General features: G+C 37.9%; 1 protein-coding gene across 3 annotated transcripts in view; it reads left to right on the top strand.

Moving 5' to 3' along the window:
- Positions 1 to 705: 705 nt before the first annotated feature.
- The window catches only part of NFIB (nuclear factor I B), a 277,138-nt gene continuing 250,334 nt past the window's right edge, over positions 706 to 27,509 (top strand). For all 3 annotated transcript variants that reach the window (XM_074166084.1, XM_074166081.1, XM_074166080.1), the window contains exon 1: positions 706 to 801. In XM_074166084.1, the coding sequence (XP_074022185.1) occupies positions 706 to 801 (96 nt within the window). The remainder of the gene's footprint in view (positions 802 to 27,509) is intronic.

Raw genomic sequence — 27,509 nt, 5'->3', positions numbered from 1 at the left:
CGTGCTGACTTACCAGCCTTCCTATTCCTCATTAAAGGCTGATTGCGAAGAGCTAAAACTGTTTCCATATGTCCAGTTCCAGAACAGAGTTTGTAGCCTTTGGCAACCCCTGCTGCATCCAGCTGCAGCTGCTACCTGTGTGTTCCCGGGGGCGCCCGCCGGTGCATGCGTGCGTGTGTGTATGTGTGTGGATGTGTGGGTGTCCCTGCACACACATGTGCGCTCCTGACATCGGGACCGTGCCCCCACCGAAACCCGTCTGCCCTTGTTGGGGGAGATACTAATTCAGAGCAGTTTCCATCCCCTCCTTTCTTATGCTCGGAGCTGACCACGAACCATGTCAAACAATATACAACCGAGAAGAATGCAAATAAACTTCAGGCTGCGTAGCCCGGCAATGCAGCTAGCCGCCCACTTGTGAGATACTAAACTGGTGTACACATGATACACAAAGAACGCTGGCTAGTTTCACCAATCCCTTCAGACAAAAAAGAAAAAAAAAACAAAACAAAAACAAAAACAAAAAACCCCAGGAAAAAAAAACAAAACTGATCCTTGTCTTTATATCAGTGAGGTTGGAGTTCTTGCTAATAAAGGAGCTTTTCCCATGATGCAGTGTGATAAGGATTGGCCTACATGTAGCCCAGCAAGCCACTGCTGATGTTTTCTTGATTAGGTGTCTTATCTTCCATTGAGCTGCATCTGATGAAGGTTGCTGGCAGCGTAATGGCAGGGAAAGCATCCGACAGCTCCATAAAATGGCAGCTGTGCTATGACATGTCAGCCAGGACCTGGTGGATGGTAAGTTGGTGTGATAACTTTTTTTTTTCCCCTCCCTGGAAGCTTTTTTTTTTTTTTTTTTTCTCCTTTCTGAACTCCTCCTTCACTGTTGCAATGCACGTGCTGCAAAGTTCAGAGTGTGCAAAGTTTCCAGCTCCAGCTCAGTGACTCCGCAGAACTCCTGGACATCACAGTCAGCTAGATAGGGTTTCTCTGCTGTTGTAGTGGCGTGGGCCTTCTTTTTAAAACTGCAGCAAGGACACTGTGGGGTTTTTCTTTCTCCTTTTTCTTCTTCCTCTGTCTCTCTCATCTTCTTTATTTTTTTTTTTTTTCCTGTGGAATGCAAATTTTGCAGTGCTTGCCAAGCTAGTTGGTGTGAGAATGTGGAGGTGGAAGCAGTCACGGGAAAAAAGAAAGCAGCCTTGTCATCATGCTCTTGGCTAATTGTTCTTGAGTTGGTCTTAAAAATAGAGCAATCTGCCTCTTTATTCTGTTTCCTCTGAATAATTATTTAGAAAGTGTATTGTATCACGTTGTGAGCAGCCTTCTAATCAGTATGCAATTGTCCCCCACGCTTCCCCTTAATTTGGAGTCCTCCTCCCTTCCAATGAATGCAGTAACTGGAGCAACTACTGATTAATATGCCGCTTGTCATAATTAAATTTAGTTAATGAGGATATGCATATTCAGTCCATTTTTTCTTTGTTTGGACGAGCATGGCTTTTTTGTTCATATTTATACAGCTGCAAATGAAAGCAGGGAGGTGGAAAAAAAAAGCTTACAGAGCTCGGGGAAGGGTGGACCCTGAGAGGCAACTTTTTTAATGTTGTCGGGCAAAGGAGCCCAAAACTTTATTTCAAAACAGTGAGGCCAGGGGCAAGTGTTTTGGGAACGAAAAGCTTTTCTCCTCAGCAGAGCTACATGAAGTTTTCTCCATGTAGTGATTTTGTTGCTCATGGACAATGGTCTCTTGTATGCAATAGCCATGCCATGAAAGGGACCTTCTGCTGGCTAGCATTCCATTATGAATATTAATTTCATTCTTGGGTTGCTTTGTTTGGTCCTGTATTTTTACCCTTTTCATTCCTTCATTGATTGCCTTTGCTTGTTTGTCTGGATAATTATTATGCTTACTGCATGGGCTGCTTTTTCACAATTAGTACAGTGCTGAGACAATAGGCACTTTATTCTTGGGCGGTGGGTCTGGGGAGCACCAGAGAATAGCACGTCCCAGTGCCTGGACAGAAGGCAGCTTTCTGATTATAACTGCCTTCCTACACTGCTTTGCAAGGACTTCATTATCTTTCCAAAGGTGGATGTTGATACGTGCCTTCAGTGAGGGCATCATACCTGAAGGGAGTATTTAATTTAAATTATGTTTGCTACTTGTGATTGTTTCTGTACTTTCTGAACGCAGAGAAGGAGACTGTTTCTGTCTTTGCTACTTGTTGAACTACTGCGGTATGAAAATTCATGTTACTTTAAAAAGGAACAGAGGAGGAAAGTAAATGAAAAAAAGCTGTTTGTGAACCTACTTTTTCTCTGGAGTTATACTGTATAGTATTATGCTTAAATTCATATTTAGATCTTTAATCAGACTTTTTTATTGTAAGTGTGTACATTATTGTAAAGAGCTGTTAAAGTGACTGACATGTTTAGACATAGGCACTATGAAATATTTGTGTAGCAGATTTCCTTAGTATTGCATGTACAAAGGCTTGGTTTTCTTAAGTGGCATGTCTTAAGTTTAATAAAAGTTTCTCTAAGGATAGCTTTCAGTAAGCTGGCATTGCTTCCAAAGGGAAAAGAAAATCAATACTTTCACTGCATGCAGTATTTTATCCTGAATGGTAATCTGTAAAATACAGGTAATGTAAATGTTCACTGTCATGAGTGTGTATTTCATGCACACTATAGAAAGAGAGTATAAAAATGATTGACTGTTAAGGATAGGTGAAATGATGTTTTAGCTGTGCATTCTATTTTGCATAATATTTCAAATTATAAAATTGCAGTTGTAGAATCTAAGGTAAATGCACGTACAATGTGAATTATTTTCTCTCAAAGAAGGAGAAGTACCTTGTGCTTCAATGCCATAGTGTACAAAACATTACCACAGACTTTACTGTATAATTATTTGGAGTAAATTCCTATCAGGAATATGCAGTGTAAGTAAAACCTTGAGAGTTCTGAGTGAAAAAACAAGACAGGCAGATTTCTTTAGTTTTCTGCTTCTGCTTTTCCTGAATATTGTAAACACTGAATTGTAAATGCCTTGTGGGGAACAGGAAATAGTGCATTAAGATGGTTACTCACAGTTATAAAAAAGTTCATTAACAAATGCTATTATGACAGGCATCGTTACAAAACTTGGTTGTTTTTCATTATAGCTAAGCTATCTACTTCATAATTATTTTGCAGCACAGATGTTCAACATCAAATTTAGCTTGAATATTCCTAAAATAATGGCTTATTTTAATATTTTTTTAAAGTAATTACATTGAAACTATTATCTGGAAAACAACATTCTATCTTTCTCTTAAAATTAAGTGGAATGAGTGTTTAGTCAGTAAAGTCCGTGTTATCCAAGTATGGTAATGAAGTACTACTATATTGTTTCCTATCTTACAGCTTATTTCATTTAGATTCTTTTATTTATCTACAATAATAACAGATATATTTGATAGGGAAAAACCAAGCAAACAAATTATACACACTCTCCATCTGTGTTCTCTTGAATACAGACATATTTACTAAAACAAGGGGGTAAAAGTTTTACTGAGAATGCAATAAACAACCAAGTGCAAACAAAAGTAAAATTTTAATATATTAAATAACAGGAAATATGTGGAGAATTGTTAACTGATTATCTCAGTTTTTAGGTCGTTGTAATGTGACTATCTTCTTTGCGCATAATCTTATTTTTGCTTTTAACTTTGAGATGAGAGAAAGAACATACTCAGTGAAGAGCCAAACCTAGATATCAAGTAGTGTTCGATACAGCTGACAAATACTCTAGAGTTTTTTTGCTGAAAAATCTGCATTTATAAAGTGAGGAGGAATGATGATGAGGGTGATTGAGAGGATGATAGCCACAGAAACACTAGATATTTTTTACTGTGAATGGCAAAGGGCTAGTTTGGGATTACAGTCATATGGTGTTTTGTGATTGACTTTATGAATTTAAAAATTCATCACTTAACAGATTTAAAAATTCAAATTGAAGTAGCTATTTCCAAAACTTTGTGTCATTGTTATTAGGCAGTTGGGTTTTTCTTGTGGGACAGTGTTCCAAATATTTACATCTCAGGCACCTATTGAAAGCTATTTTGATAAATCTGTGCCAAAATCTGAATGTATGTCTCTGGTTGGCAGATCATTTGCATGCAAATCTATAGAGTGTAAATATATCTAAAATATCTAAAAGATCTCTTCTTCCAGTCTCAAACTGCTATTTTTCTACACATATATGCATCCATGTGCAGTAGAGATAAAGAATGAAAAATTATCTGTCTATTCAAAACTGTTGGAAAAAAGTATTGAAATCAGAGGGTTGTGTTAAGAACAATCCAGAGAACACTAGGAGTTCTGATTTGTTACAAATACTGCATGTTTTCTTTTGCTTAGTAGCTTGATCTTATGATCAAAAACATCATAACAAAAAGTTTGTCAATACAAAGCTTATCACTTTTCTATTCTACTCTATATTTGTGCTTTCAGAAAGAAATATTTTTAAAAAGAGAGATAATATAGTATTGTCTGTATTAATAGGGCATATAATCCCAAAGGGAGGTAAAAATAATAACAATTTAGATGCTATATTTCAGCATTAAAAGAATTATTCTGATCCTAAATTTATTAGCAAAGCCAGATTTTAATGTACTTTTTGATTTAACACAAATGTTAATCACATTCCAAGGGAGTTGCAGTATGTCAATATTTTGCAGCAGCACATCTGTGCAGTTTTCTAATTTGGATTAAAATGATATTCATAGCACAACAACTCCATCAGTTGTTCAGATGTACAGCTTGTTAATGAATCCTTTGTTCTCAATAATGACTTTTAATTAAATGATTTAGAAACAAATGTCAGTATAACTGTGGACATATTGAACATGCTGTGCTTATTCATGGACCTAGAACACAGTATCTTAATTCTATACATTTCAAGGGGAGGAGTGGGTAAAAGGAAAGGTTAGGTCAAGGTTATATTTGTAAGCAGTTCCTCAGTTTTCCTTACTTACACAAAAATGCAGTGTACATAACTTACTGCAAGATCCTTTATTAACGATGAAATGGTTATTCTGAATGATTAGCCAAAAGATGACTTTTTTAAAGATACACATTGTATATGCTTATGAGAGTCTATGAGTATCTAATTTTTAGGTTTTGTTCAGAATAGTTACATATCAGTCTATAATAAATATGTGGCTCAGGTGCTATGTACACTTAGAATGTCTCAGAATTAGATTGTTTAAAATAAGAAAGATCTGTCTGGAGAACTGTAAAACTTAAATGCATGTTCGTTTATAATGTTTAATGCTTTTTATTATGGAACAGGGGAATAATCTTCCTTCATCTGTGGTTGTTCAGAAGCACATACTTTTCAACTTCCTCTGTGTCTTTTCCCTTTCAGTCCCTTGCATATTAGTTATGTATTTCCAGTTAGACTTGTTACTGTGAGGTGTTTAGCAGTCACAGCACCCTCTGAGTGAAACAACTTTTCTCTGATTGTACTTCATACTTGTATCCAGCAAGAGCTCCACGCTGGGTGTCTGACAGTGCCTTCTTTCATCTGCTCATTCTGGCAACATTAACAGCTTCCTTATGAAGAAAGTCGTACACCAGCAGTTTCATAAACATATGTTTGTGTGTATGTGTGCGTGTGACTGCATGTCTAAATATGTGTGCATTGTGTTGGCTTAAGGCAGGATCGATCTGAAGTTCACTGAAATCAGGAGAAAGCGACTATTTAATTTTAAGCATGCTTCTACAGCATGCAAAATGCAGTTGTACTTCATATAACCTGTCCATAATTTATACAGCTGTACTAGTCAAGAAGTAATTAACCTTGGTGTTTCATGTACCTGTTCAATAACAGTTTTCCTTTGTAACTTATCTGAATATGTGCTATGATTGAGGAAATGCATGTACCAAGCAAGCTATGGCACCTTGGTGTGGCTGAATCTTCTGTAGGACCTACAGAAATCTTAGGCAGCTCATAATAAAGTTGCTTTTTCCTATTCTGAAGTTATCAGTCTGTTCTTTCACTTTCCTGTTTTTTCCAGATGCCTGTTTTCTTTGCTGCAAAATTTTTTGCTATGAAAAAAAAAAAAAAAAAAAGGTAGTTTTCTAGCTGGAATTTTTAATTGTTCTCTGATGCTATTTGATGATGTTTGAGTCAAAATTCTGAAGAAATAAAGCTGAGTTTTCTACATTCTGATACCGATAGATTGAAAAATCTATCAAAGCTGGAAGCATACTTACTCTTTAAGATATATTTTCAGGCTCCTAGTGTAAAACATTAGATTTACAATCTTGAATAAAGCAACTTCAGTAAACAAATGGAAGACCTAAAGTAAAGGCAGATAGGTGAAGGTTTCTGCAATTTCTTTTTGCAATTTAAATTAGATATAGAAGTTACTAGGGAAAAAAAGGTGAGAAAGTCACTCCATTAGCACTTGATAGAGATAAGAGATAGCTAGGTATTAGCTACAATTGACAGTGTGACTCAGATAATAGCATCATGACAAAGACAGTTTGAAGAAGTAAAAACTGCATCAAGATCAACTAAAATCTGTAAACCCAATATAAATAGGAACTTTTATCATCTTTTTCAACTGCTGCTAACAACTTCACCACTATGTGCAGTTATACAGTAATACTATTAACTGTCTAAAAAATTTTACTAGAGCTATTCAGAATTCTAAACAAAACCACACAATCAAATATTTTAACAGATCTTTTACCTTGCGATGTCATGCAAATACCTAAGTTCTTCTGTCCTTGCACTAACATGAAATGTGTAATGACAGATCTATTTTGTTAAGCATAGGTTCAATGTCAAATCTGAAATTGTCACTGTCAAATTTCAATTTCTCAGAGATATTAAATACTGATAGGGGAGATTTTCTATGCAGCGTCCTTTTAAATTATGATTTGCTTCTCAGAGAATCTCAAAGAACATTAGCTTCTGATGGAAGTAAAATGCATTCTTTGTAAGTCATGTAAAGTCTGCCCACAGAGAGAGTAGACTAGATGTAAATTTTCCTAGTGCTCAAGTAAATGTAACATAAGGGTCTTGATTTCTTCCATATAATAAAGAATTTTGATTTCTTCCATGTAATAACTTTGGTCCAAAAAAGTGACATGGTCTTCCATTTAAGGTAAGAAGTCTGTAAAATAAAGCTGTTACCAAAACCTATTGGTCTTGAGAACTGTGGATACAATATAGCAGATAAGTTCCCCTTAAAAATGGATAGACGATCAAACTAAATGCTTTAATATTGGGCTTTTAAACTAAAGCAGTTTAGCATTTGAAATACTTCATATTGTGGCACTGCCGGGTTGGCTGGTTTAACCAGTCATATTCCATTTGCTCTGGAAGACTCGTGTCTGTCTAACTACCGTTTTCAAGTTTTAAGCTCTGCTTTTGTAACACCTTTGAAATTACCTGTTAATTAACCACAAAAAGGGTATTCTACAAGAGTCTTTCCCTGGAAATAACTAACTATGCTGATTCCATTCACAAAGGCATTACTGTGCTACCTCAAAGTAAAAGTTAACAGTATTTTCAGAAACCACTGAGATTCATTGCACCACCCTGGAAGGCTGATAAGGTTTTTATCTGTCAGAACATCTCTGCAAATATGCTGGTGTTTCTTAAGTGGAGCTTTCTGCCTCAGCGCCCCAGCTACAATATTGTTCCTGCACTTGTGTTTTGCAAATCAAGGATTTCTCAGTTGCATCTTTGAGGATACTGGGGGGATGATGCTGGTGTTTGTTTGTTTGTCTGTCTGCTGCCCACAATACTGCGATGGTTTCTTATTTCATCAGCCATTGCTTTCACAGAACAGTCTTCTCCCTGGCTTTAACAGGGAGAAGGGCCATGTCACACAGGAGAGTACAGTCTACATAAGCCTGAATGAACACATTATGAGATTATTTGGCCCACCAGTCAAATTTATTTTTGAGTGCATTTTCATGGGCCCAACATGAGAAGAAGGATCTGACCTGAAGGCTGACATCTGTCCACCCAACACCCAAGGCAGATGCAGCAGCAGCTGCACTGGCTTCCACTTTACACCTGGGCTGGAACTCCGGCTCTACAGGGGGATAGCACAGTCCTGAGGACATGGAATCTTCTGTCCTTGGTACTGGTAAGTGGCAAGTTCGAGCTGCAGGTGAGGACTCGTGAGGCAGAATCTGAACTCAGTTAGCCATTTGCTTAATTTAAATTATTATTAAAGTCTTCAGGCGCCATTTCAGTTATTCCTACCAGGAGCACCATGGCACCAATGTGTTCTTCACTTTACTCCTGTCAGTGATGCATCTGACGCCAATTTCATGTTGTTACTCGATATACAAATATGTTCTTTTCAGCCAAACTAGTTACGAACCTGGAAATTATTCTAGAAGGGAAAACATTATGAGTTTCATCTAAGGATGAGACGGCCTTAGACAAAGAGTATTTTTTAGTGAGAGAAGGAAGAAGTCCTTTTATTCTTGCTCAGGTAAATTACACAATGGTTAACTCTGTTGCCCAAGTAATTGGTGCAAAAACTTACATTAGGACAAAGTGAATGCACTAATAGCAATGACATGTCAGTTTTGAATTACTAAAAGTTCTTACCCGAAGTTATTTTAGTACAGTGGTTTTCAGACCACTTCATCCAGATGCGTTTTTCCATTGTACTATTAGAATTATCTTAAGGTATCTCGCTGACAAGTGCAAGAGCAGAATATAATTAATTGCTAGTGTTCTTTCACAAATCAATAAACAAACTGAGTACCATTAACTAACAGAACATCTACACTAAGCAGCATATAACCATTCAGATTTTCAGTCCATCTAATTGTCTTATCAATGTCTCTCACCACAGCAGAAGCTGCAGGGGTTTTTAAACTCTGAAACATCTTATTTATTCTTGGAGTGAATAGTTTCATTTGCATGGTATAATGCCTGGTGTTTGTGATACAGTGTTTAGATATCTCTATATCTCCAATGATACTGATGTGTAATTAGAAGTTTCCTGGCATCTAATGTGAAGATTTCCATCCCCCTGCCCTCCAACCCCTCTGTGTAATTTTAGTGACTATTTTCATTTTCTCTGTATATTGTCAACAGTAAAAAGATGTCCATACAGAAGTATCAAATGTGACAAGCATGGAGGGGAAAACACTCATTTGTATTAGCTGTTAGGCCCCTTTCTGAATAAAAGGCCTGATTTCATCCTGCTCCAATTTTAACTGCTGCATTTAATAAGACCCTGTGAAGACAGAAGTGTAGACAAAAGTGTATCTCACCTGTTTCAGACAAAGGTATCCTAATAAATAATTTTTTAAAGCATTTTGGAAGTCACTCAAACTTTTCCTTAAACTCTCAAATGAGTTTTATAACATGATGGCCTTAGTAACATTTTTGCAGACATCATATGCAGATATTTTTAGATTTGTTTCATTTTGTCAGCATATCAAATCAGATGCAGGGTTGTCTTTTTCTGCAGTAAATGTCAATAACAAACTTGAAAGAATACGGAAGAAAGTCTGGAATATGATTTACTGACTATAAATAGAAAAGATATGTCAGTTTAATTTTTCTTTTTTTTTTTTTTAATTTTTTTATTTTATTTTTATGTGTTGTTGCTAAAATTAATTAAAACTATTTAAACTGACCATTCAGGGGAAGTGAAAGGCAGGTCGTGTTCTGGAGGATATTCAGGTAGGGTTTCTTAATAAATTCCACAACAGCGGCAGTGCCCTTCGGGGCACGTTTGTATACATCTGATATTCTGGATAGTCCAAGAGGGGGCTGTAATGTTAGCACAGCATCTGACACAAGGAAAAGAAATTGTCCAGAATTGTTTTGCTGCTCCTTGGTGTTACCATGCAAGACACGGATGGTGATTTACCCGCCTTTTACTGTCCCGCACCCTACAGATTGATCCACAATTAACTCGTTACTTGTATCTTGTAATCAGGAGGTCTTGATACACAATGATGAATGTATCAGAGCCTTTCTTTTCCTATCAGCGTCCTACATTTTTGCCAACAATAATGAGCTGTCACAGTGTGAGTTCTGGAGATGAGATTAGTGCACGGAAGAATGAGTAAACCTGTACACTAGGAGCATAATTAAATCAAGCAGAACATAATAACAAGCATGTTACAGCAGTTTGACATGAAGCAGGGGCAAACTTGAACAGGCTGCTAAATTGCGTATGTACACAAAACTGTGCTTCGTTGTTACACTTTAAAGATTAGCAGTCTTGGTGGCACCATGTTCATTATCACCCAACTTCGTGTAGCTCGGTTCCCCAGCAAGCTCTGTTAACACAGACTATGAAGTGTAAGCCTGATGCTCTGTTTTCCACACATGGTGCTTTTTGGTGGCAGAGTGTTTATGTCAGAGCAGCGGGAATTGCATCAGCATGGTTTTGGAAACGGGCTTGAAGTGTAGCGGCAAGCAGGTATGGCTGCAAGGTACGTAATCTGCTTCTGTAGGAGGAGAGGAGAAGCTGGGTGGCTGATACCACTCTGAAAAATAACCACTCAAGTTTCTCCCACATTCCAGGCAGCAGTGGAAGAGAGAAATTCGAGGTTAGGAGTGGGGCCCAGAATGACGATGGCTTTGTAATGGAAAAAAACTCAATTACGTGAAATATTAGACCCGTCTCTCTGCTTTAGCTCTCCACAATCTATTTAGGGATAGTCAGGAAAAAAAATGAAACTTCTCAACAGATGCCTGGCTGCCTGGATACAGAGAGGAAAACCATAATTTGTCTGTAATCCCTAATGCAAACAGTTGTTCATTAAGAAACAAAACTAATGTAATCTTGATGATTTGCTTGGATTTCTACTCTATCATGGCGTTTTGTACAGCTGGCAGGCTAATGTAATTTTACTTAGAAACCCAAAGCAATCTGGTACTCAGACAACACCATGTAGATTTAGGTAAATTTGGGGCTCAGATTAGCATAATACTAACTAATCATGAATATCATTTGCATTAATTAGAGTATTGGGGAAAGATTGTTTTTAAATGGAAGAAAATTGAAAGAAAGATTAAGGGCAAGGGCTTACAAACCTAGTTTTGCTTTATGTAAGAATATAACAGATGATTTCTGCTATAATGCCTAATATTTTAATGTGTAAGTATTAATTAGAGTATCAGCAAAAGATTGTTTCTAATTGGAAAAAAACTGAAAGAGAGATTAAGGGCAGAGTTTATGAATCTCCTTTTGCTTGATGCCAGTATGTAACAGATGATTTCTCCTATAATGCCAAAAAGCTTAATCTGTAAAGGATAGGGCGACTAATACACTACATAGTAGAGACACTACAAGGATTTTTTTCCAAATTAGGTTTATTTCATGCTAAAAGAAAACTACATGTTGTATGAATATCTCCATGATATTACTAACAAAATTAAACTAGTTGGATAGAGAAAAATTGCCTTTGAAGACATATGCTGTGGTCTAAAATGTGATTGACCCTCAGTGTTTTAGCATTTGGTATAGCTGGTTTCTTAATAATTGCAATATTTCTAGGTTTTCTGAGTGCTTAATTTAAATTAAAAAAAAAAAAAAGAAGAAGATTGAATAGCTGTGCTTTAGACAGTGTAACAAATATAGTTTAAGGTGCTCTCTATTTTAAAGCTGTGATCCTGATATGTGACACTTCTCTTCCCTACGTTGCTCTGGTTACTCAAGGATTTGGGAGCAGATTTTATGACTATTTTAAATATCAGATTAGGAAAACATTTACCAGGTATGCCTTAGCCTACAAATATTTCAAAGACTTCCCTGTTTACTGATTATTACTATTTATTACTGCAATACAGCACAGTAATATTACTATGGTATACAATTTCTTCAGTAGCACCAAAGACTTCTTGGTTAGACAGTGTAATTTCAAAATAATGCCTTGTTAGTCACTGAAATTCAAGTAAAACTGATTTTACTGTGGGTAGTAGCAGGTCTAATTTGGAAGAGTGTAGGACTATTATATAGTGGGGCATTGTTTTGTATATCCCTCACATACATTGCCTGTTCCTGTAGGACCAATAATTATTACATCTATTCGTTTGGAGACATAATCCAAGATTTGAATCAATTTTATCTGCAGCTTAAGTCTTGAACTTCTGTTTCATTTGACACATTTTATGTCATCAGGCACTGAAAAACTTTTATCAATGCGGTATCATACTTCTCTCTTCTAGGGGAAAATGCATTTTCATACATACTGTGTGTGTGAAGAGGGAAGGATGAAAATTAGGCAAAAGATGTTGTGTTGTGGAGGTAGGATGGAAATCATTCCAGTCTTTCTCAAAGCAGCTCGTGATGCTTTTCAGTGTTTTTACAGTGGGGGCTGAAAGACTTTGTTCTTCTGCCAGTGATTTGAACTTCTGCATAGATGTCCTCTGCAAGACAAAAATGCGAGGTCAACAACAGCAGCCCGACAGCCTGAGAGAACTTTTAGCCTTCTCAGGTGTCAGGCCATGAGACAGCATCAAAGCAGAACAACCTTCAGTGTGATGGGACTACTTTATGAAAAGCAGTGAAATGAGTTTAGTAAGGTCTAGTGTTGCTTACAAAATGTTCAGGTTACATGCTGAACACATTTGCTTTTTCTCAAGGCTGCTGCTTCTCAAGTTTAAATAGCATGCACTGGTGTAGGTTAATTTTGCTTTCCAAAAAATGCCTTTTTAGAAATCCACAGGTCAGTCTACTCAATCATTTGTCAATGTGTTTGTAAGGACTCCAGAGTGCTCAGACATTTAGTGGCTGGAGACCTTTTTCTTTTTTTTTCCTTTTCACATGAAGCCTATCTTGATATTGCTAGCATTTAACTTTAAATGAATCCTCCTTTGCATGATGACTTACCATGTTAGAGAAATTAGACGATGTCTGGTGAAATTCAGTACATAAATATTTCCCAAAAGTATAACTGAATTAAGAAAGTTGTCATACAGCAGTAGGGCTCACATTTGACAATCTCTTGGTTCCTGCAGACAATCAAACATACTGATTTTCAAAGTACTTTAATGATAAGGGAAAATCCTTTTCAACAGGAAGAAGGATAAGAGACTGTCATTTAAGGGAAGGAATGCTTGAGTTCATCTTCTAAGCTCTTTGACTGAAAAGAGGAAATATAATTCTGTCATCAGAGAAAACAGGACAGGAATCCACAATTCTAAGTACACCTATAGAATATTGCTTTATGTAGTCATTACAGGAATATCCACAATACTCATGGCAACATAGTGTAAAAGGTGTTAAACATAAACAAGCCATCTCTGGATAAGAAGCAGGTTAATTTATCATGTGATAAGCTCTCTCTCTCTCGTACTAATGTTTCTTAGACTGACTCATATGGAGTGTATCCCTCCGCCCAGAGTTGCAGTGTGTGGTACAGATGTGCTCCATGGCTGATGCACAAGAACATGCATGCCCTCTAGCCAAGAAATCTGGGCACTATTGCTGAATCTAAACTCACTAGCAGTCCTATTTTGTGCTGAATCCTCCTGCCAGCCAGGAAAAATGTCATAAAACATCTTTCCTTAACCACTAATAAATGTACACAGAATGGCAATTATGAAAGCTTCCCCACCTAAAAATATATATGCTGATGAAGGAGAAGCACAGGAGCTCTGAGTTCCTCAAGCACCCCAAAACCAACATTGATTTAAGCAAACTTTAATGTTGATATTCTGTGGATGAGACTGCACAGCAAGAAGCGCTGGACCCTTTATGCCAACCCGTACACTTTGCTCAAGGTCATTTTTCAAAAAAAGAAAGCTCCAAAAGTACTGCAGTGATGATCTTATCAGACCTATATCCCTATCTTTGGTTTTGGCTGTGCTGAGTAGACAAGAGACCAATACTAGAAAATATAGTGGTTAGAAATTGCAAAATGCTTATTTTACAAAAAGTATTAATATGTAGAATTTGAAAGGTGTTTTTTTGCAGGTTGTGGATTGTAAATTGGTTTTCCCATGTAAACTCCCCAAGATTCAAATATTTTCTACTTCACATCAGTGAAAAATCAACATTTTTCCATTTTTAATGTTTACTCCCTAGGACGGGAAAGAGGGAGGGGGAAAAAGCAGAGGGGCAGAGAGAAGATAGCTCACAGATGGGCTTGTAACAGTAACTTGTACGTTAGGATCATAGCCAGGAAAACATATGACAAAGATTAAATTCCCTGCTCTGCCATTTCCCATACCTGAAATAGATAAACAGATAAACAGTCAGTGAATTCAGTATTATTCTTTTCTGCACGTGTTTGAGATTTTTGAGAGTGATCAGAGATTCAGTCCAAGTTGTTTACCAACTGGAGCAAAAAATGAAATGTAGGAGATATACCTTTCAACTAAGTGAAGGAGAACAAAAGCTAGAAATCGTTTTTCCCACAATGATGATATACTCTAGCCATCAAGCTCCTGCTGCTGCTGCTTTTCTTCCTCACTCCCTTCCTCCCTTTTCTCATTTTTTGAAAAATTGCATGTGTTTCTCGTTAAAATTTTGTGTAAGCTGTTAGTTTTCTGTTGAAAGTTTTGATTTTGATTAGCTGGCCTTTTTGAGAAAAATAGAAAGACTTCTTTGGCTAGAATTTCCAGCCAGCTCAAATCCGAGCTCGAATGAGAAATGTGTGAAGTCTTTCTTCATTAAGCTAATGTTTACATTAAAAGTATTTACAGTATTAAGTCAAACAGAGTCCTCACCTTTAAAAATATCTCAGCTGGTCTCAGTCAGATCTGAAAATGTTTGTGAATGCATAGCACATTTTTTAAGAAAGTTGAATTCTTCCTTTCCTACTGTCTAAGAATAGGGGATACAAAGCACTAAGAGATGTGGTCAGACAACCACAAGCAACTTTTAAAAAGCATTTTAGGAAGTTACAGCAGCTCACCTGGAAGTGGTGCTCTCAGTTTTGATGCAGTAATGGTTTTGATGTGTGTGCTTGTGGGAATGCAGTTCATTTTGTTGCTTAACTCCAAGCCACTGTTGGAATAAAACTGGAGTTAATGTATCCAAATACACAGTGTTTTGAACTAGGACTTAATTCACTGTGCTTAACACACTGGTATATTCAGTCCTCTTTTGAATGCTAGTGGACTTGGCTGTCTCCAAATGTAAGTTTAATAAAACAACTGTTTGAAACAAATAATAAATCTGTTTTGAGACAACTAAGGTGAAAGAACATTTTGAGAAGGGGATAGTATTTATGACTTTACTTTCCAGGAGCTCTTAGGTTTGTTCATTTTGTTGTCCAGATATAATTGAGAATAATCCATGCCTATAAATCAACGTGCCAGGTGAATCCCATGGTGATAATCCGATAATAGCAATCACCACAGCTCCTACATCTTCACCTGATGATTTTTCTTGGAGACAAGCCAGACACGAAGCTGCGCCAGAGCATTACTTTGACTCATTCACTGCGATGCACAGGGAGGGTTTTATCTGGTGGAAAGAGCTTCCTCTGATGTAGATGTCCATATCCGAGCAAGAGGTTATAGGCTCCCTGTATAGTTAATAACTACTTGATCAGTGGAGTTTGGGGAGGGATTTCTCTCTTTAGCAGCCATCTGAAGCGGTCTAGCTGAATAGGCGTTGTCTTGCCTGCGGTTTAAGGAGTTGTCCTTTTGCTCTGTTGAGCTACCATCATTTTAAGTGGCATTTCATGTCATTTTTGTTGGCTATCTGGAAAGTGATTGCATGGTAACTTCAGAAAAATTTCCTCAGAAATATTTGACTCTTTTTAGATTAACGTCACTTTTCTTCTGGCTATTAATATATTAAGAAATGGACTTACTGAGCCGTCTGCTGAGTAATTTATACGGGCGCTGCACTGAGGAACGTTTTTATGGAAAGTAAATTATTTTGTCTTTAGGAATGTTTGGGTAAGGGAACAAAGTAATCTTTGTCTGCATTATTTTTATTAAAGATTCATGAGTAGACATATTTCTACATATCTATAAATCTGAATGATGCTTTTTAGTCATGTCCTCTGTCCAACTGAAGCTGTTTCACTGCCTGACTGCGTTGTATGTTCTTACAATGTCCCATGTTGTATAGAGTTGAGGTATATGTGAGAAAAAATACTTTGAGACTGTATTAGTGCATTACACAACAGACTTCAGGAATTCAGTTTTGCAAGAAACTTGAGACCTTTCTACAATAACTTTGAACTGCCTACAAGCCAGTTTGCCCTTGCCAAACAGGGAATGAAGGCCTTCCTGTAGAGAAGACTATTTTTCAGGACTACTTCAGGAACAAACTTCTCTAATTAATCTGAAACTTGAACTAACGACCAGGTGAGTAGCAGCACATATTTCAAAGGCCAGGCAGTTTGCTCTCCATTTCTAAATCGTGCACAGGTCATCAGGAGTAATGAAAAACAAGAGGTTTTCCTTAATACTGTGAAATTACCATTAAGTGTTTAGAATATAAATATATTGTTCTGCAAACTTTGTTTTTTTAAATGATACTTAATTTTACAGAGTTTCTTATTCTTTTGTCTGTGAATCTCATCTGACACAATTTCTCCCTTGGAGGTAAGACGCATTGAAACAAAAAAGGTTTATATTAAGTGAAATTCTAGGAGCAGAGCTTCACTGGCCAAGACAAAGTAAGAGAAAATTAGAATTTAATGTCCTCTCTGAATATTCTACACTGCTCAGAGGTCAGGTAAAGGCATACAAGGCAAATTTAAATCGCAACTATAGGGAATAAAAATTAACAGATAAGGGGTAAAATATGCTAATATGGATAGCTAAACAATGAAGAACAGGTGGAGAATATTCACACAGAGCCCCAAATAAAGCAGAAAAAGTCCTAATGCACAGTAAGTTTTGTCAAGAGGACATCCTGAACACTTTTGAAGTTTTTTTCTGCTTTACTATGGTTGACCCAGGCTGAAAAAAGAGCTAAGGCATAGGCTCTGTGTCTAAGCTTCTTTGAAATGTCTTAAACAAAAGAATAATTTACATTAAACACAAAATCCTGTGGACATCTCAATAGGAAAATTTCTGAAAGCAGTTGTTCAATGTTCAAGTAAGCAGTCTCTGGGACAACAGGAAGATAACATGTGAGAAATTATTTGTGTAATGTCAGAGATGCTGACCAGCCTAACATGAGTCTTGTGAGCTTTTGCTTCCTTCAGCAAGTGATGATGAACAATTTCCAATCCGAACTTGTGGCCTTTCAATACAGGAGATGTCAAGGAAGTAACAAAGGAATTTGAACTGAAAATGAGGGGCTGAAGAAGTTCTGTACCTTATGGTGGTTACTAGACACCTAGATTAGGTTACTAGATTTGCTGGTGATGTTGCCTGCTTAGGCAAGACTATAACCGCAAAATTTTGAGAAAAGCTGGCTTGCTACTGTATAGTAGTACCGTGACTTTCAGGTGCTCCCTGGAAACAGACATATTTGTATGTTTTTCAAAGGCATTGCAACAGCAATCTGCTACCTAGTAGGGAAAAGTCAGAATCCGCTTTATCATGCCATACAGCCTCTGCCTGAAAGTTAAATGTGTTATTATCTGTATAAATAGTAAATGGTATAATAATAATGATTGCTTAAGTGCTGAAAAACTAATTAAAATGTGATATTAATTTGATTTTCTCTATCTCTAAAGGGGGCCTACAGGAAAGACAAGGAGGGACTCTATCAGGAAGTGTAGTGACAGGACAAGGGGTAATGGTTTTAAATTGGAAAAGGGGAGATTTAGATTAGATATTAGGAAGAAATTCTTTACTGTGAGGGTGGTGAGACACTGGAACAAGTTGCCCAGAGAAGTTTTCCCTGGAAATGTTCAAGGCCAGGCTGGATGGGGCTTTGAGCAACCTGCTCTAGTGGAGGTGTCCCTGCCCATGGCAGGGGGGTTGCAACTCGCTGGTCTTTAAGGTCCCTTCCAAGTCAAACCATTCTATGATTCTGCGATCTCCTGCCATTATCGGCCTGAGCTCTTCAGCATTTTGGCATAGTCACATAACATCCCCTCACTTTTAAGAGCAGTTGTTTGTGTGTCTCCCAGAGCAGAGATTCTTCAAGTATTCAGTTGAAAAAAAAAGAGATTAAATGCGTCCAGTATGTTCTGTTGTCGCTTGAGATGACTTCCCAGTTCTACAATGACCAAAGCTAGCACAAGACACATTGGTTATACAACTGTTTTTTAAAAACGTGATAAAATTATTTGGCTGATCTTCACTTACTGAAACTGGGTCCAGCAAAAATAAAATTCCTAGTTCACCAAGTTACTAATCATAATAACCAAGCTTTATCCCGGCTTTGAAAACTTGGTAATGAAGCCTATTTGCTTATTTGTGCTTAGAATAAGAGTAGAAGCTCTCCTTCCTTTGATTATGTATAAAGGATCTTAGTGGGGAGTGGGGATGGGCGGTTGAACAGACACAATCACACATGCTATGCCATATAGGTGATGGTTTTCTGAGAAACACTTCCAGGCCGGCAACTTTTCATGGCTCTTTTTAAATTATTTTTGAGTGAAAACTGGTGTTCTGGTGTTCTGTGCACCAAAAGTCCCCATCAGTCCTGTTGGTATTATCTCTGGTTATTCTTAGCACTCACTCACAGCCGGAGCTGTTCATAATCATCTCATGACTGGCACTAAGGAGGATTTCCCTTTTTTTCCTCCTAACCCTCTAAATCTGCAGGGAGGAAAGCAAGAGCTGCTCTGGTCAGAGAAGTACTGTCTGCTGCTCTCCCTCTCTCCCCAGAGTACAAATTACACAGCCACAGGAGAGTATGTCAGTTAAAAGAAGAGATTAAAAGGACTAGGATTACTTAGTTTGACAGGCAGATGAGTGAGAGGGTATATTACAGAAACATATATGTATGTTGCAAGTTGTAAGGAAGGCAATTGACTTGTGCTCGTTGCCTGGTGGACTAGATGATCATTGTAGGTCCCTTCCAGCTGAATCATTCTACTCTATTCTATTACACAGAACCAAAGTAGCACTCAATGAGACACGATGCATTTATGAAAGATATCCAAAAATAGTGTTTGACATGCTATATAATTAACCAATGGAACCCATTGTTAAAGGATATTATTTGACAAATATTCAGATATATTCAGTATATTCAAAGGATATTATTTGACAAATACTGAGCTTGTTGGTTTTAGTAGTGAAATGAGCAGTAAGATTAAGAATGAGCAGTGAGTCTTCAGAAAAGTTTCTTTATATTATTATCACACAGTTTAGGTAAGTTAGACATCTGTGAAACTATGTTTATATGCAGAGAGAGGTTCATCTTCCAAATTAATATTATGTTCATCTTTTTATTTGTCTTATCTGCTCTTAGAAGTCTTATTTTCTAAATTTTGCTTTGTACTTAACAAGTGGCTTATGTCCCACTCTTTGCTAACTCTTCCACTAGCTAGATTTACACTAACAGTTCTCTCATCTTTCAAGCAGTTAATGAGAGAGAGACCTTTCTCTGAAACATAAATACATAAGGAAAAAAGCATCTAACTTAGCAAAACAAACAAAAACAATTAAAAATTTTGAAAAGTAGCGTAGTCTTGAAGGTCTTACATTAAAAGCTGGAAAAAAATGAGGATTTTGTGTTGCAGCCAATCAAACCTAAAGTACATCCTAAGTCAAAGCTGGTGAAATGCCAATCTTTTAGTGACATAATTCAGAAGTAAATCTGATTAAACCAGTATAGTTATATTGGCGCCAATGTCTTAAAGAGAACTCAATCCAGCTCCTACTAGTATATGGAATGTACCGCACCAATATATATGTCAGAGATGCAGAGTTTTGAGATGCTGTGCCCTGAGGAAAATGGTCCTGTAGCTCTGAGGAAGCAGCATGGGACCCAGAAGCCCAAGGTGCCACGTTCTGCTTTGCTGCAAACCTCCTCTGCTACAAAAACGAACTGCCACGTCTGCACCTTGTTTTCTTCAAGTATGAAATTTGGATTTACCATTTTCATGGAAGGGCATGTGGACTGTGCGTCTGGATACTGTAGAGACTGGAAAGAGCTGAAGGAGTGAAACCCCGAAACTATGAAAAACAAGGTGCTGACCGTTCTGTGTTCACCTGATGTGAACAAACCCCACTTTTCTTCTAATATATGCTTGCATCTGTGAGCCTGTTACTGTGTATATCAATTAAGTTACTTTTCAACTTTTGGCCTCAAACATGCTGATGAGACCATTTCTTCAGCAAGGAGAGAAAAGCAGGCCTGGCACATTGTCAGTGGCACCGTACAGTTTCTTACCATTTCATGAAGAGCAGAGGCTTGGACACTATTTCTTTGCTGTGCATGTAGCTTCTGTGACTTCAGCTGGAATGGCAGATATTTCTTCCGAAAAAAGTTTGATACGGACAGTAAGTTTTGGTCTCAGTACCGTGTATCAGGTGTGATTTCAGAACGCTGCCCCGGGGCTGGCACCAGAATTAGGCTGGGCTGGGGTATCCAGCATCTTCTCAGTGGATGCAGCATCAGTGGTGTACTCTGGCAGTTCAGCAGCAAGACTGGTCACATTTTCTGTCAGAGTACGTCTGCATTCCATTTGTATTATCCTTATTTTCTGGAGTTCTCCTGTCTGAGTGATTGCTCCCTCTTTGATAACTGTTCATGAACAAATTTAAAAAAAATAAGTTTTGAGTTGCACTGAGAAATTCCACAGTCTCAGCCCCTTATGGACAGAAAAAGAAGGGCATTTTTTCTTAAATCATGTTTATTTCTTCTCCTGCTTTATATGTGTGCTGTGCAATTTCTTGTCTAGTCCAGATAATTAATAAGGGCCCATTTACTATAATGTCTAATTGCCTTTGAAAAAGGAGAGTATATATTATGGGAAAGGCTTGATATTACAGAAAAATTCCAGTTTTACAACTTCTGCCCTTTTCTAAAGAGTGAAAATTATAAAGGAATTCCTTCATTAAATAGAAAGAAAGAAATTTCAGAGAATTCAACTACTATAGCCATCACTACCCCTCTAAAGAAAAGGCTTCTATTCCTACAGGTAGCAAAAAGAAAGCTGAAAGCAACAAAGACAGTATTGACTCAGTTATATCAAGTGTCCTCAGTTCAGGTGTCTGATGGCTTATTCCAGGGCCCTTCTGATTTTATCTTATTTTTTGGACTAATGTTTTTTATCAGCAGGCTAGACAGGAGGTAATTATCTCAGGGTTTTTTTTCTCTGCCTGACAGCACAAGCATATTGTTATTGTGTACATACAAGTGAATGAACTGCACATTGTTTTCTTAAATGCTATGTATGTCTCTGCATGTGTCTTTTTGCTTAGCAAATAGTAAAGGGACAACCTAAAGCATTCACAGATAAACTAAAAACATGCCTTGTTTCAGATGTTCATTCTATTAAATTATGTGGAGGGTGTAGCAGAGTTTTTGGAATATAACTGACTGAAAGAAAATAGGCTTTTATGGACTATTGTCAGCAACTCCTTTGATTAAGGAAAAACATGTTTGCATGGCTGATGTTGTGTGTAGCTTTTTTATTGATAGAAGAGATATAGGTAACAGGTGCTTGAACCTGTTTCTCAACTTTTTTGAGTTTCTCAACTCAAAATTTCTCAACTTTGACATCCCAGAGCTTCTGCTGATTCAGAAAGCATAATATCACAGTTCATTCCTTTGCAGTAGAGCTGCCAACTGATTTCTGATGCAGCACCATCATGCTAAAACTTATAGTGAGGCTGCAAACAAGCAACAGCCATCAGCAACAGCACATCAGCCTACAAGTGCTTCCTATTGAACACCTTTGTGTATCTGGGCACTGCGGTGGTTGGTATCAACTTCACTGCGTCTCTGAATCCATCATGGCCTAGAGCATCAACAGTCAGAAAAAGTTTGCAAAAGCCACTCATCTCTGCTGCACATCTAGAAAACTGTCAGAACTCCTACAGACAGCGGAAGCAATTCCTCTGAGGCAAAGTTGGAGAAAAACCTGCTGCAATGCCTATGATGATGGTGATATAAAAAGGAATAAATATGGCTTGAGGATGACAGAAAATCCATAACAGGAGAAGGCTGGGTGCGATGACCCAGAAAGTTTCTCTCAGTCCTGTTTTCCTAGTAATCTTCCTGCAGCTAACCCCCTTTTTTATGCAAATGAATGGATGTTTAAACAGTATTGCCCAAAGTTTCAGGGCAAAAGCCATTTGTTCCTCACTCATTTTCTTGTTTGTCTCTGCTGATGAGATTATACTCAGTAATTGACCCTGGTCCAAGGAGGGTATCAATATACTCTGTTTATCAGGAAACTCATTTGTTCGCTGTAGGTGAAATACAGTAAAGTCCTCATCTAGTAGTAAGAGCTAAGTGATGCTGTATCGCTGCTAGTTCAAGTTGGCAAACATGAAAAATTATTGTCATTCTTTGTCGATCTGTGAAATACAAACCGTTGGCCTTGTGTTTCTAGGCAGAGGAGTACAGAACTGGAGGCTTACAAACACTCTGCCTTCAGACTGAGCATCAAGTTAGAAAAATTTCTTTGTGTTGAAACAACCGCATTTTAGCATTGATAATCTGTGATCTTTGGTGGGATGACTTAAATTTAGAGCTGACAATACACCACTAAGCTACAAATGCATTTATTCAGTATTCTCTGCCCCAAAGGGACAAGGAAGGGAGGAATTGTTCCCAATCTTCTGAAAGTCTTCACCACCAAATGTCCCAGGGTGTGACTGACACAAAACCTTTGACTGAAGTTAATTCGAATAGTTACAGAGTTGCTAATCCTATGAATTTTAAATAGAAATTATTTCAAGTTCAAGGCAGTAGACAATTCAAGAAACATTGCAGATTTCAAGATTTGTAGTTCATATTGGCAAAGTTGACAACACAGTACGCAAGCGCTTGCGTCTGGCGAAGCTAGGAGGTGCAGTCCTCAGCCATTGCCCTAGCATGCCAAAACATGTAAATGGTTGAAAAAGGTATTAACTAAGGTAGCAACTTCCACAGTTTTGTTAAAAGTATAGAAATGTCAACTAAAATTACAGGCTGCTGACTGATTACCATACTGTCCTTTATTACTTTGTTCTGAAGTAATTTCTGGGAAAGGCAAGCCAGGAACTGTATATTGTAATCAGGAGTTAAGAGTCAATCACAGCAATGTACACAGAGACAGCATCTTCCCTCAGTATGGCTGAGTTAGGTAATTGCCTGAGAGACTCTCTAGCTTCAGGGCCTACCATAAACTTGCAGCACTGACTTCTGAAAAATTACAAAAAAGACTCCAAAAAACTACAATGTGAGAGGTTTTCTTAAAGTGTGCTTGTTTATCTGTGTTTAATGCACCTATAAAACTGCAGGTCCACTGTTTGGACCATATGCTGTGTCATTTTCCAACTTATTGCCTTCTTCCACATCATCAAGCAGACCTTAACCTCACCCTCCGACTGTATCCTGTGTGAAATTATACCTGGTTGTCTCTTTCCATCCCCCATCCATATTTCAGTGCTGCTGGGGACATTTTCCTGCAACTTTTCAGTCTGTGTCCTGCTGCCAAGATTTCTCCTATTTCTTGTCTGCATCCTTCATGTACACCTCCCACACTGATCTCCTCATGCTCTCTCTTCTAGGTCTCTGCTTCCTGGCCTGGTACGGCCAGGGTCCCTGCTCATATCTCTTCCCTCTGTAAGTCATCATTCTGAACCCTGGTTTCCCTCAAGAAATCTGTACACCAAATGGGTGTCCTCTTTTCTCTGCACAGCTTTGCTTCAGCCTTGTCAAAAATGACAGAAAATAGAGACAGTCCTTCCACGCAGCTGAGTCGCTGCTTATATGTATAGCTGGTAATATAAAGTTGAGGTTATATGTAACAAGCACAAAACTTAATGTTTGAAAATATAAAGCTGAAATTCATAAGAAATATTTAGCACCTTTTTGCAATTGCAATAAAAGCGCAAGCTGGTAAGTACCTTGCCTCTGCTAAACAGTGAGGAATCAGTGAGTTTTCTTGGTGGGTTACTTGGGACTGATTCAAGACAGGATCAAGACATTAAGGAATGCTCAGTGTCCAAAAGCCTTTAGAAAAGCTGGGAAAAGAAGTTTGGCCAGGAAGTTAGAGGAAACATTTGTGCAAGGTAAATGAAATAAGATTGACAGGGAATGAAAATGGGATAGATAGGTCTCTTGGCTATTTTGCTGTGAAAGCCCATACATTAGGGTTACAAACATACTTTTGGTTTTTTTGCTCACAGCCTTTGTACTCCAGATGTGGTAGCTGAATTGCTAAATTATTTTTCTGCTGAGAGGGAATCAGAAATGAAAGTTTCATCTTTCCCTCTGTAAGAACAAATGCCTGTTTTTTGAGCTGACACAGAGAGAAAGACACTAAACTAAGCTCCTGCCAACTTAATCAAACATGGAAAGAACACGATTTGCCTGCTGTAAAACAAAAGAAAATAAATAACACCATAGATTCCGTCTGGAGATGTCCTCTCGCTATGCCCTTCTGCTATTTGCTTTGGTTTCCCATTATCCTGTTTCTCAAAGGAATGCTTTGCAGCAATGGTTGTATCCAGCCTTCCTGTGTTAGTTACAGAACGGTCCCTGTTTCCAACCACAATTGTCAGGCATTTATAATACAGCTGCAAAAACTCTCTTGTGGTTGAACTGTAGGAAAGAAGGTATCTAAGGAAAGCAAATATGTTTCCATTTTAAATACAAAAGCCTTCTATTTGTGGTTTAGTCAGTTCTGCCTAGATGTTAAAAATTTCATGCTATTACCCAAAAGTGAAAGGATATTTTTTTTTAGTATCTCACACAACTTCTCCTCAAGTCACCAGCTTAGTCTGTTTCAGTGGCCTGATGTGTATAATGTCTTCTGTAAAATACCAAGATGGCTGCAAAATCAGGGCTGCTTCTGGAAATTGTATTTCGGTCCTCATTTGTGAATAATCTGTGTTTATGTGAATAGTCATGTTTCTGTGTCTTACCTGAAAGGCCAGAGGATTAGCAACAGTAGAACGCTATGGTATTTGTCAGAGTAAAGGACTCAACCTCATTTTCTTATTAGTAGGCTACACTTTTTGCACCGCATTGTAAAAACATTATCTTTGAAAAATCCAGACAAGCAGGTTTTTAGAAGCAGTGAGCTAGAAATATGGTTTTGACGTTGTCATGATTATCTTAGTCATCTGTTTCTTGAAGATTTACTCCTAGAAGCTGATCTGAGTTTAGGAGTGCAAAGAAATACTACTATTCAAAAAAAGCCTCTTTGTGCTTTGCACTGAAAAAAGCCAATCCAAAACCTGGAACTAGTAAGTAAAGTAGTAAACACTAGTAAATAAAAAGCATGCTTGTGAGTACTAGGTGAATGAGTCACTGAGTCGTCTTGGTACAGCTCTTTGAAATAAATGGCATATTCTTGGCATGAGATGGTGGCATCTCTAAAAACTACAATGACTTTACTTCTTATGATACTGCAGTACTTATGCTGTATTAGACCATTTTTTTTTTTTTTCAGAAGCAATGAAGCCTTTGACTCTTTCACAGAAGTTATTTGTTACCTGTTTTCGCATATGAAAACCTGAAGCTGCAGCCATTTGAACATGTGGAAAGTTGGAAACAAGTAAAGCTTTGGACTTAATCAGCCTTTTTCTTTTTCTTTTCCCCCTGCCCTGCTCCTGCTCAGCAGACAGATCTTTGCCTAAGAATCACTTTACTATTTCAGGTTCCTAGCAACCGCTTTGGACCATTCTGAAACCACTCTGCAAGCAATGCTGTTTAACTGGCTCATTGGTATAATCTTGGTATATCAGTAGATTAAACTAACAATCCCCACCTTTCTTACAACCAGTGTAGTAAACTGTTAGATGAAAGTACTGCCAAGGCTCAGACATTTCTGCGTTTGTGGTTGTGACAGATTGTTGTTCCCAGAGCTGGAGCAGCGCCAAGGCCTCTGCAGGAGATGGGCAGGCTGTCAGGAAGAGGATCCTGTGGATGCAACAGGCCCTTCTTCACTTCACAATGCGATGCTCACCAAGGCTCATAACCCTGCAGATTGTGGGCTTACACATCCTCCTAAATGCAGCAAAGACCGTTCTAGGCTGGCTGAAGCTATACATAGATGTGTGCATACATACACACAGAAGTGAGCACACATAGGAGCATTTGAGCGAGCTAATACCCATATGAACTGGCGAATACCCATATGAACCAGGACTCTGGGGAAAAAAATGAAAAAAGAGAATGACAAAAAAAGATACCTGTGTGTAAATATATGTAAAACAATATTAAAAAGCAAGAGGACTAGGGACTTTTCTCCATCCTTTTGGGGTAGGACTGCTGAGCACCAGCTCCATCTCTGTACAACAAGAAATCCACTTCATGCATTTTGAGACCTAGCACAGGTTTCAGACTGCCTGTTTTATTTATAATGAAATGTTAAATTAATCCAAAGGGAACAGTTCCTGCTGTCGTGAGGTTTTATAGCACCTTAAGATCTTAAACTGTAACAAAATACGCTTCAGTCAGCTCAGAATGGAAAGATGCCAGAATGGATTTAAGACACTTCGGCTAAAGGGTAATCCAGCTAGCTGGTGGTTATGTCTCTAATTTCATATGTGGAAGGCTTAAGGCTGCTCTACTTTATATCAGTTATTCTTAGTACCCCTTGTCCTGCCTGATGGGGTAGTGGCATAACATAGCCCCAGCCATACCCTCTTTGTGTACATAGTACCATATACAGTGAAATGAGGGGGAGAAAAAGGTGTCAGCGGTTAATGTCTCATCCACCTCACATGGTGATTCCTCTAGGATGAAAAAAATCTGCAGGAAATTAGTATTCTCTAAGTAATTAAGTTACTACACCTGCAAGGCAAGCCTTTTCACATTTGTGATTTTCAGTTATTCTATCTCTGAAACAGTTGCCTTATTAGTTACCTACATATCTGTGCCTTGTGAACACGTTCAGTTAGAAAATGCACAGCAATTGTATTACTGGCTTAACTCTCTACTGGAGAATTCAGCAAAATCCCCTTGTGATTCAGGGCAGGTGTGCCAATACCCATACTACAATTCTTTCCCAGACCCTAGCAATGAGGGGTCTTCTGAAGGCACTTACGGCAGATGAGTATTTCTCTGCCCTACAACTCCAGGCAACCAGTTTGTCCTGTGAAATCATAAGCACCTGAGTATTCAGGAATAACTCAAATCAGTAAAATTCATTTTCACCCTCCTGAGGCTCAGCAGCTACTGTATGTGAACCTGAGCTAAGGTCCAGACTGAGCATTTGAACATCGGGATCGTCTAAGAGCTGTCTTTACAGAGATATTATATATCACTGTCTGCAAAGACAAATATACTTGTGTATGTGTGTATCTATGTATATTTGCATAGGCAAATGTATATATATAAATACATATATATATGTGTATTTATACATGTGTATATGTATGTGAGTATGTGTATATATGTATGTATACATATATGTATGCATGTATATGTGTGCCTACACACGAGAGAGAGGAAGAGTTTAGGTTTCTGAAAACA

Source organism: Numenius arquata, chromosome Z (genome assembly GCF_964106895.1).
Source record: "Numenius arquata chromosome Z, bNumArq3.hap1.1, whole genome shotgun sequence".
NCBI lineage: Eukaryota > Metazoa > Chordata > Aves > Charadriiformes > Scolopacidae > Numenius > Numenius arquata.
The sequence above is the reverse complement of the archived record's forward strand: the minus strand, read 5'-3'. Positions and strand labels throughout refer to the sequence as shown.